The sequence below is a fragment of the Oncorhynchus kisutch genome, linkage group LG5, assembly GCF_002021735.2.
Source record: "Oncorhynchus kisutch isolate 150728-3 linkage group LG5, Okis_V2, whole genome shotgun sequence".
Lineage (NCBI taxonomy): Eukaryota > Metazoa > Chordata > Actinopteri > Salmoniformes > Salmonidae > Oncorhynchus > Oncorhynchus kisutch.
The window spans coordinates 76339932-76350632 of record NC_034178.2 but is presented as its reverse complement, the minus strand read 5'-3'; the positions used below and the strand labels follow the sequence as shown (position 1 = coordinate 76350632).

Genomic DNA, 10701 nt, shown 5'->3' with positions numbered 1-10701 from the left:
ATTTTGGGATATGAATACTGATAATGTCCACATCCCCGTCAGACCATTTTATTGGTAAACTACACAGTAATTACAAGTTGTATTTGTTAGTGATCCAATACGTGAAGTACAAGTATCATAACTTGGTTGTAATCCAGAGAGGTTAGAAAAAGTGTCTAGATCCTCTAAGAGGCTGTAGAGGGATTCTAATTGTGGTTTTAAAAGAAAACATGAATCATCAGCGAACAATGACACCTTTGTTTTTAAGCCCTGGATTTCTAGGCCCTTAATATTATTGTTGGATCAGATTTTAATAGCTAACATTTCAAAATAAATAGATATGCCGATCATGGACAACCTTGTTTACTCCTCTTGACAGTTTAACACCATTATTGACTATTTTACACCTCTGGCTACTATACATAACTTCACCCCATTTTATAAGAGATTCTCCAAAATTAAAATGGTTCAGGCATTTATATATAAACTCAAATCGTACTTTATCAAAAGCCTTTTCAAAGTCAGCTATGAATAGCAGGCCTGGTTTCCCAGATTTTTCACTGTATCGTCCATGTAAAACACCTGTCTGATTAGAATGAATAATATTCAACAATACCTTTCTAGTGCTATGCGCTATACACTCTCCTAGAATGTTTTCCATCACAACACTGAAGTGTAAGGGGCCTCCTTTTTTTTTGTTGGACTGGATCTTTATATTTACCACCTGTATCCTGTTTCAGTAATAATGAAATCAGACCTTCTTGTTGAGTGTCTGATAATCTACCATTTATATAGGCGTGGATAAAACATGCTAATAACGGTCCTCTGAGTATATCAAAAAAAGTTTGGTATACTTCCACTGGTATGCCATCCAGCCCTGGAGTTTTCCCAGCCTTAAAGGCCTTAATTGCATCAAGAAGTTCCTCTGTAATTTGTCCTTCACATGAGTCTTTCTGTACACATGTTCATTTTACATTATTCATAGAAAAAGAAATCCATACAATTAACTTTGGTTAGAGAAGATGGAGAATGAAATGAAAACATTAAAGTACTTTTCATTCTCTTTCAAAATATAATTTGGTGAATCATGGGTGACTCCGTAATTTGTAACAAGTAAAAAAAATATATATTTTTTTTAATTTTTCCACATATTCCATCCACTTTACTTTGTTTTTATAATATATTACACTTGATCTTTCTGGAATAAGTTCCTCAATTTCCTCGAATGTATTCTGAGCCATCTGTGTAATGATCATGTTGTTTAATCAGCTTATTGATATAAAACATACCTGTCAGTTGGATGGATTATTTGGGCAAAGGAAAATGCTCACTAACAGGGATGTAAAGACATTTGTGCATATGGAAAATGTCTGGAATCTTTTATTTTAGCTCATGATACAAGGGACCAGCACTTCACATGTTGCATTTATATACGTTTTATAATATTCCCACTGTTGAGGGTCCACGTGGGGTTTAGGATCTGTTGTTCCTGAAACCATGTGTTTGATACTGTTCCATTAATTCTGTTCCAGAGCCTCCAATATAAATTACCACCAGCCGCCATTGGGTCAGACCCCATCTAAAACCCTAACCTCATCTCTTCATCAGGTGGTTGATGGCTTTCACCTCGACTTCGGAAAGAGGAGACAGGTTGTATCCTGTCAGCTCCGGTTTCCCTGGAAACACAAACACAAGTCTTTACAACACTATCCACATCACAAGATAATGCAGCCTATTCATTGTCGAATGAGGTAACGCAAACTAACTAGGCATTGTCGGAGGTAATGCAGGCTATGCATTGTCGAATGAGGGAATGCAGACTTACTATGCATCGTCAAAGGAGGTAATGCAGCCTATGCATTGTCAAAGGCGGCAATGTAGCCTAACTATGAATTGTTGGAGGAGATAATGCGAACTATCTATGCATTGTTGGAGGTAATGTAGCCTAAGCATTGTCGGAGGAGGTAATGCAGCCTAACTGCATTGTTGACGGAGATAATGCAAGCAACTATACATTGTCGGAAGAGATAATGCAAACAATCAATGTATTGTTGGAGGTAATGCAGAATAACATTAGGTATTGTTGGAGGCAATGCAGACCAACATTAGATATTGTTGGAGTTAATACAGAATAACATTAGGTATTGTTGGAGGTAATGCAGAATAACATTAGGTTATGTATTGTTGAAGGATACATTACTGATCAGGGCCCGGTTTTCCAAAAGCATGTTAAGGCTAAGCGCATCATTAAAACCATAGGATCCTGTGGTTCTATGATGAAATGAACTTAGCCTTAAGAGGCTTTTGGGAAACCGGGCCCTATACTGTTCACTACAGCCTAAAGGAAGCATGGTTGATGACGTTATGTAATGATTTTTACCTTGCAGTTCATTGAGGCGGTTCAGTTTGTCTTTAAGGGCTTGGCGAAGGTTGTTGATCTCCTTGTCTAGCTGCTGCTGGTCTGGTCAGAGAAACCCAACACACGACAGATGAAACAGGACATTACAGAGGCTGGCATCCTGCTTCACAGTCATTCAACAGGACATTACAGAGGCTGGCATCCTGCTTCACAGTCATTAATCAGGACACTACAGAGGCTGGCATCCTGCTTCACAGTCATTAAACAGGACATTACAGAGGCTGGCATCCTGCTTCAGTCATTAATCAGGACATTACAGAGGCTGGCATCCTGCTTCACAGCTCTTACCTCTCTGTATCATCTCTTTCGTCTTTGCTTTGGGGAATTTGATGAACATGTTTCCAAAGCAAACCTTCACTTTTTCTGCATGTACAAAAAAAGGATAAGAAGAGATTAAATTGCCGGTGATTCATTTTTAAATATAGAAGTCTTTTCTGAGAGATAATGGAACATGAATAATTATTTAGAAAGACTGATATGAAATGTCATCATTGTCCACAGCTCTGCCTCTGTGACTTTTAATTGAGTGTATCAAAGAGGGAGGAAGTGTATTTTGGGTTGTATTCATCTTTGAATAAGAGCTCCAAACTGTCATTGTTCTGCACCCACCTTCCGATGCCATCTCATGTTTCAGAGCATTCAACGCTTCCCTGTTCATATTCCGCTTCGTGTCCAGATCCACGATCTAACAAACAGCCACATGGACACAGCGGTAGTTGTGTTAACTGTATTACATAGTGACACCGAGTGGATGTGTGGAAAATGGAAAGTAAAAAAAAACTAGCTAGCTAGCGGCACGTGCTGCCTGGGTACGACCTAGCCTGGGAAGCCACTAGTGAGCTTTATGGGTCTCCACAGCAGCTTGTAGGCTTTATGGGTCTCCACAGCTGCTAGTGGGCTTTATGGGTCTCCACAGCTGCTAGTGGGCTTTATGGGTCTCCACAGCTGCTAGTGGGCTTTATGGGTCTCCACAGCTGCTACTGGGCTTTATGGGTCTCCACAGCTGCTAGTGGGCTTTATGGGTCTCCACAGCCGGCTGTGCGGCTTGATGTGCACAGCTGGTAATACACCTGTTTATCCCGGCGACCTGTTTTTTCTGCCTTCTTGCCATTCAAATCTAGTTAAGGAGAAAATGTAAGCCTTTGCAGCCTGAATGGAGAATGTTTATGTGTGAACCATCGAGATAGAGGACTCAGTCTTAATGGCATAGATACAAATATATCTCCATTTTGAAGTAGTCCATTTTTTTCCCCCGATTGGCTGATCCCTCCTGTTGACCTGGTTGGACATGACTAACAGGGTCACCAGGAAGGATCAACCAATGAAATTGTAAGTCCAAACCAGTTGCAAGTATGGTTAGCTGCAGCCAAATATGGTGACTGGGCGAGTGGGTGTGTCGAAAGGAGAGGGTGTATGGAAAGCGAATCAGCTAATTGGTCAGATTTGTTGCCTCAATACCGTGTCGCGTGTCTGATTGGGCTGCCAGTGACTAGCATTGTATAAACATGCATGTTGACATGAGACGGGGCGGCAGGGTAGCCTAGTGGTTAGAGTATTGGACTAGTAACCGAAAGGCTGCAAGTTCAAACCCCCGAGCTGACGAGGTACAAATCTGTCGTTCTGCCCCTGAACAGGCAGTTAACCCGCTGTTCCTAGGCCGTCATTGAAAATAAGAATTTGTTCTTAACTGACTTGCCTAGTAAAATAAAGGTATAAAGACAGGACCACGATACTACGGCTGTGTCGGCGGCATTCGCTAACGTGGCAATCCCCCCCCTCCCATGATTTTATTTAAAGTATGGTATCAGCCTATTCAAGAAATAACTCATATTGATAACCATCGAGATGTCACCTTGACACATACAGTCAGTCTACTACTCAACGTGGAGGGCTGAACTGCAACAACACCGAGACACATTGCCTTTCGCTCCAGCTTGACAAGCACGGCTGTCCAGTAACAGGAAGTAACTACCAAGTATCAGGGTTACAGCCGCAGTAAGAACATGCATTGTGTATTTAGATTATTTACTAATCTTTAACCAGGAAGGGCTCATTGAGATTAAAATCTATTTTTCAAGAGCGCCCTGGCCAAGAGAGCATACAACAGTTCACCCACCATCAGTACTTTTAATAAAATGTAACTAATCTTTAACCAGGAAGGGCTCATTGAGATTAAAATCTATTTTTCAAGAGCGCCCTGGCCAAGAGAGCATACAACAGTTCACCCACCATCAGTACTTTTAATAAAATGTAACTAATCTTTAGTTTTATAACTGAACATTTACAATTATTTGTGCAAAATGAACAGTGAAATAAGACTCATCCACTGGCTTCAAAACAGAAGTCCAAACTCTCGCGGTACTGTAGCTTAATGTGTGGTATTTTCCAGTGGTGTGAAGTACTTAAGTAGTACTCTAAAGTATTTTTACCTAAGTAGTTTTTGGGGGTATCTGTACTTTTCTATTTATATTTTGGACAACTTTTAACTCTACTTTACTATACTCCCTTATTTGACATTATTTGCACTCACTGTATATAGACTTTGTTTCTACTGTAGACTTTTGTTCTACTGTATTATTGACTGTATGTTTTGTTTATTCCATGTGTAACTCTGTGTTGTTGTTTGTGTCGAACTGCTTTGCTTTATCTTGGCCAGGTAGCAGTTGTAAATGAGAACTTGTTATCAACTGGCCACCTGGTTAAATAAAGGTGTTCTCAACTAGCCTACCTGTTTAAATAAAGGTGTTCTCAACTAGCCTACCTGGTTAAATAAAGGTGTTCTCAACTGGCCACCTGGTTAAATAAAGGTGTTCTCAACTAGCCTACCTGGTTAAATAAAGGTGTTCTCAACTAGCCTACCTGGTTAAATAAAGGTGTTCTCAACTGGCCTACCTGGTTAAATAAAGGTGTTCTCAACTGGCCTACCTGGTTAAATAAAGGTGTTCTCAACTAGCCTACCTGGTTAAATAAAGGTGTTCTCAACTAGCCTACCTGGTTAAATAAAGGTGTTCTCAACTAGCCTACCTGGTTAAATAAAGGTGTTCTCAACTGGCCTACCTGGTTAAATAAAGGTGTTCTCAACTGGCCTACCTGGTTAAATAAAGGTGAAAAATACATAAAAAATACCTGTGGTACACGGTCTGATATACCAGAGCTTTCAACCAATCAGTATTCAGGGCTCAAACCACTCAGTTTATAATTGTAAATAAATCATGTTTGTGTATGTAGGCCTGCTTCAAAATATGTACAGAGTACTCATTCGAGAAGTGCCCTCCGTTCTCCCGTTTCGCATACGTTGATACTCTGACCCTTCCGTGCTCCAGTTTGCGAGCACAGAGCACGGTAGAAATGTCCGTTTCATTGTGTTTTTTTCCCCCCATAACAGAACGAGGGAGTTGAGTTCCATTTCTAATTTCTTCTGGCGCATTCCGTCAGACCCTAGAACAGAGTCAAAAACCCTACGCTTGATACGGTTTTTCCCATAAGAAAAGTTGACATTAGAATATAGTTTTTCTTTAAACCACCTCTCTGAGAGACTGGTAAAAACTGACTGGTCAGACGTGCGTGCTGATCTGTCTCCGTGAATCGGCTTCCTGCTGCAGCGCATTCTCAACACTCCGCACACACACAGCCCTGCGCCCTTCCCCACTCCCTCCCTCCAGTAACAGTCTGCTAACTGCCTGATAGTCAGCAACAGGTCACGGTAAATATATATATTTTAAGAAGAATGCATGGCAGCGCGGTGCAATTTTGTATGCCAACAATCTGCAACCAATATATTTTTACCCGCAACATCGTTTTCAAAGTAGCCACATTTTCCCTGGAAAATCACGGAAATGGCAACCAAAGAAAAGTAGTGGGTGTGGAAGGAGTGGGTTTGGAAGGAGTGGGTTTGGAAGGAGTGGGTTTGGAAGGAGTGGGTGTGGAAGGAGTGGGTGTGGAAGGAGTGGGTGTGGAAGGAGTGGGTGTGGAAGGAGTGGGTGTGGAAGGAGTGGGTGTGGAAGGAGCTCTGTTATAGTTTAGCTGATTTTGATTGAGTTGTTTGTTTGTCTTCAGTGTCTCACCACGCAACTACCAGTGGTGGAAAAAGTGCACAATTATCATAAAATTAAAGATGCCTTAATTGAAAATGAGTCAAAGTAAAAGTGAAAGTCACCCAGTAAAATACTACTAGAGTAAAAGTCGAAAAGTATTAGGTTTTAAATATACTTAAGTATCAAAAGTAAATTCAGTTCCTAAAATATACCTAAGTCTCAAAAGTTAAAGTATAAATCATTAAAGAAATTCCTTATATTAAGCAATGCAGATGGTACAATTGTATTTTTTATTTACAGATAGCTAGAGTTACCATCCAACACAGACTTAATGTAAAAACAAAGCATTTGTCTTTAGTGAGTCCGCCAGATCGTGGGGATGACCAGGGATGTTCTCTTGATAAGTGTGTGAATTGGACCATTTTCCTGTCTTGCTAAGCATTCAAAATGTAATGAGTAATTTTGGGTGTCAGGGGAAAATGTATGGAGTAACAGTAACATCATTTTATTTAGGAATGTTTTTTATTTTTTTATTTCACCTTTATTTAACCAGGTAGGCTAGTTGAGAACACCTTTATTTAACCAGGTAGGCTAGTTGAGAACACCTTTATTTAACCAGGTAGGCTAGTTGAGAACACCTTTATTTAACCAGGTAGGCCAGTTGAGAACAAGTTCTCATTTACAACTGCGACCTGGCCAAGATAAAGCAAAGCAGTGTGACACATACAACAACACAAAGTTACACATGGAATAAACAAGCGTACAGTCAATAACACAATAGAAAATAAGTATATTTAAAAGTGTGTGCAAATGGCGTGAGGTGGTAAGGCAATAAATGGGCCATTTTAATTACAATTTAGCAGATTAACACTGGAGTGATAGATGTGCAGATGATGATGTGCAATAAGTGATACTGGTGTGCAAAAGAACAGAAAAGTAAATAAAAACAATATGGGGATGAGGTAGGTAGATTGAGTGGGCTATTTACAGATGGGCTATGTACAGCTGCAGCGATCAGTTAGCTGCTCAGATAGCTGATGTTTAAAGTTAGTGAGGGAAATAAAAGTCTCCAGCTTCAGCGATTTTTGCAATTCGTTCCAGTCACTGGCAGCAGAGAACTGGAAAGAAAGGCAGCCAAAGGAGGTGTTGGCTTTGGGGATGATCGGAGCCAGTGGGTCTGGCGACGAATATGTAGCAAGGGCCAGCCAACGAGAGCATACAGATCGCAGTGGTGGTGGTATAAGGGGCTTTGGTGACAAAACGGATGGCACTGTGATAGACTGCATCCAGTTTGCTGAGTAGAGATTCGGAAGCTATTTTGTAAATGACATCGCAGTCGAGGATCGGAAGGATAGTCAGTTTTACTCGGGTATGTTTGGCAACATGAGTGAAGGAGGCTTTGTTGCGATATAGGAAGCCGATTCTAGATTTAATTTTGGATTGGAGATGTTTAATATGAGTCTGGAAGGAGAGTTTACAGTCTAACCAGACACCCAGGTATTTGTAGTTGTCCACATATTCTAAGTCAGAACAGTCCAGAGTAGTAATGCTGGATGGGCGGGCAGGTGCAGGCAGCGAATGACTGAAAAGCATGCATTTGGTTTTACTAGCGTAAAACAAGTCGGAGGCCACGGAAGGAGTGTTGTATGGCATTGAAGCTGGTCTGGAGGTTAGTTAACACAGTCTCCAAAGAAGGGCCAGACGTATACAGAATGGTGTAGAGGTGAACGAGAGAATCACCTGCAACAAGAGCGACATCGTTGATATATACAGAGAAAAGAGTCGGCCCGAGAATTGACAAAAACATTTTTTGTTTACTGTTGGTAACCAGTTTAGCAATCAGGCACCCCAGGGGTTTGTGGGACATGGCCTAAGAACAGCACTTAGCCGTGGTATATTGGCCATATAGCCTACCACATCTCCCTGGGCCTTATAGCTTAATCATAACAGTCAAACAAGTTAAATCGTCATCTATTGATGGAAAATGATTTGGTGAGTTTAAAAAGGGCAAATTATCTTTTCTCTTGAGACATATTCTTAAGCAATAAAAATTATTTTGATGGAAAGCGTATTTTGCTTCTTTAGCCTACATCTTTACAAATTAATTCACTACATTATGGAAAATGGGTTTATTGGATCAAATGTGGCAACTGCTGAGTGGGCTCCTCCGCAGCGGTCTAAGGCACTGCATCTCAGTGCTAGAGGCATCACTACAGACCCTGGTTCGAATCCAGGCTGTATAACAACTGGCCATGATTGGGAGTTCCATAGACATACAAGTCACCCGGGTTAGGGCTTGGCCTTAAGAATTTGTTCTGACTTGCTTAGTTAAATAAAGGTTAAGTAAATAGTTTTGGGAGGTCATTGTGCTTAAAATTCTTGCTACACCTGGCAACCCTGAACTCCCCCATACTAAAAAGACGCCATATTGACCTGCAGCTACCCCCTTCTCCCCTAGTTGACTACATTAAAATGGTGGAAACCCGCAATGGCCCTGTCCATGCTAATACGGCTTTATGGCCACTAGAGGCCTCTATCATTCTCTATGGTACAAAATGGTCGCTGGGGAAAACGAGTGTATAACCGGCTGTGGTTATCAAGCCGAGCCGATAGTGGAGAGCTCCATAAAGCCCACTCTAGGTGCGACTAACCATGTCCCGGTGATTCCCCCCCCAAAAATACGTCATTCGATACAACTACGACTTTTTCGTAGTACGTTAGGAGAATTTGGGGGGTGAAAGTCTCTTGTATCGAAGTGGCGTGTTTTTAGGGTTGTCAAATGGCTCGCTAGCTTCCCAGCCAATGTTTGGTCAAATTACAACCGATTTAACTAGCCTGAGAGCTAGCATCATGGACAGTAACCGTGTTCGTACAAAGTATTTTTGAATTACTAAGTATTACCTGTTGTTTGTTTGCAAGAACATCCTCTGCTGCCTCTTCAACTTCGGTCAGATATTGTAAAATTCGTTCCGCCTCCATGATGGCTGTGTGTAGCAACAAAAATATGTCCTACGTGCAGCAAGTACTTCACAGCATATTTGGTTCCCATTATAAAACAATTGACCCTAAGGGACGACTGAAGTCCTAAAGATGAATGAATATGTTTTCATTGAAACAAAGACCCAAATACGTTTATTTTCTTCTTCTTCTTCTTCTTCTTCTTCTTCTTCTTCTTCTTCTTCTTCTTCTTCTGTGGATTTCATATGGCAGTTGGCAACCAAGTTTAAAGTGCATTACCTCCACCAATTGGTCTGGACCAGAGACAGTGAAAAAAATCCTACCCAATAATTCCGTGTATCCCAGTCTCAGCCTTGTGTGTCGTCCATTTCTCTCCCTGTTCCACATCTCTTGCCACTTGTTTTTAACCATTGTTCTTATTAACCCCTTGGCGTCTGCTTTACTGATTGACAATTTCTTTCCCACTATATGATGTTTACGAGCCTGCTTGGTGATACCATCCACCTCCTCATTCCCCTCTACTCAAATCAAATCAAATGTTATTGGTCACAAACATATGGTTAGCAGATGTTATTGCGGGTGTAGTGAAATGCGTGTGCTTCTAGTTCTGACAGTGCAGCAATATCTAACATGTATTATCTAAACAAAAAACATCACAACATACACCCAATACACACAAATCTAAGTAAAGCAATTTAATTAAGAACCAGGGCTTTGGGGATGAACCAGGGACCCTCTGCACACATCAACAACAGTCACCCACGAAGCATCGTTACCCATCGCTCCACAAAAGCCGCGGCCCTTGCAGAGCAAGGGGAACCACTGCTTCAAGGTCTCAGAGCACTATTTAGCGCGCACCACCGCTAACTAGTTAGCCGTTTCACATCCGTTACAACAGCATAGACTAGGATACAATAGAATAGTATAGAATACAGTATATGCATATGAGCTGGTACCCAGAGAAACATCACAAATACCCCCATCTGTTTCACCCTGTACAAACACTGCAAAACTTCATACAATACATCCTGTCTGCTCTGAGACACAAATGCATTTAAACTCATCAGTGCTGCAGATAACATGGGGGTTGGAGGATGGGTTTTTAGTGCTGCACAGGAATCAGAGCAGATGACTACTCTGTCTGGCCTCACCTCCTCCTCCACACTCTGCAGCCAATAGTATGGCCAACAACTCCATTGTGTAAACAGATAAATTATCCATTGCTGTTTTCAGCACTGTCACCTCAAAACTCAGGAACACTGAAAGCTGCTCCTGTCCTCCCTGTTTTAGGGTCCTTAGATCCATCTGTGA

General features: G+C 41.2%; 1 protein-coding gene across 1 annotated transcript; it reads right to left on the bottom strand.

Moving 5' to 3' along the window:
- Positions 1 to 1341: 1341 nt before the first annotated feature.
- Positions 1342 to 9515, bottom strand: pdrg1 (p53 and DNA-damage regulated 1). The gene is made up of 5 exons (XM_020474579.2): positions 9334 to 9515; positions 3008 to 3083; positions 2687 to 2761; positions 2360 to 2440; positions 1342 to 1655 (listed from the first exon to the last, which is right to left on the bottom strand). Exons 1-5 carry the CDS (start codon positions 9409 to 9411, stop codon positions 1573 to 1575), a joined length of 393 nt encoding a protein of 130 aa, XP_020330168.1. The 5' UTR covers positions 9412 to 9515; the 3' UTR covers positions 1342 to 1572.
- Between the last annotated feature and the right edge of the window lie 1186 nt (positions 9516 to 10701).

What these genes read in the sequence shown, in the direction of transcription:
- pdrg1 (XM_020474579.2), bottom strand. Translation starts at nt 9,411, where the DNA reads ATGGAGGCGGAACGAATTTTACAATATCTGACCGAAGTTGAAGAGGCA. An exon ending in ACATGAGATGGCATCGGAAG is followed by an intron (nt 2,762 to 3,007) that starts GTGGGTGCAGAA and finishes TTGTACATGCAG; the next exon opens with AAAAAGTGAAGGTTTGCTTT. An exon ending in CCGCCTCAATGAACTGCAAG is followed by an intron (nt 1,656 to 2,359) that starts GTAAAAATCATT and finishes TTGTGTTTCCAG; the next exon opens with GGAAACCGGAGCTGACAGGA.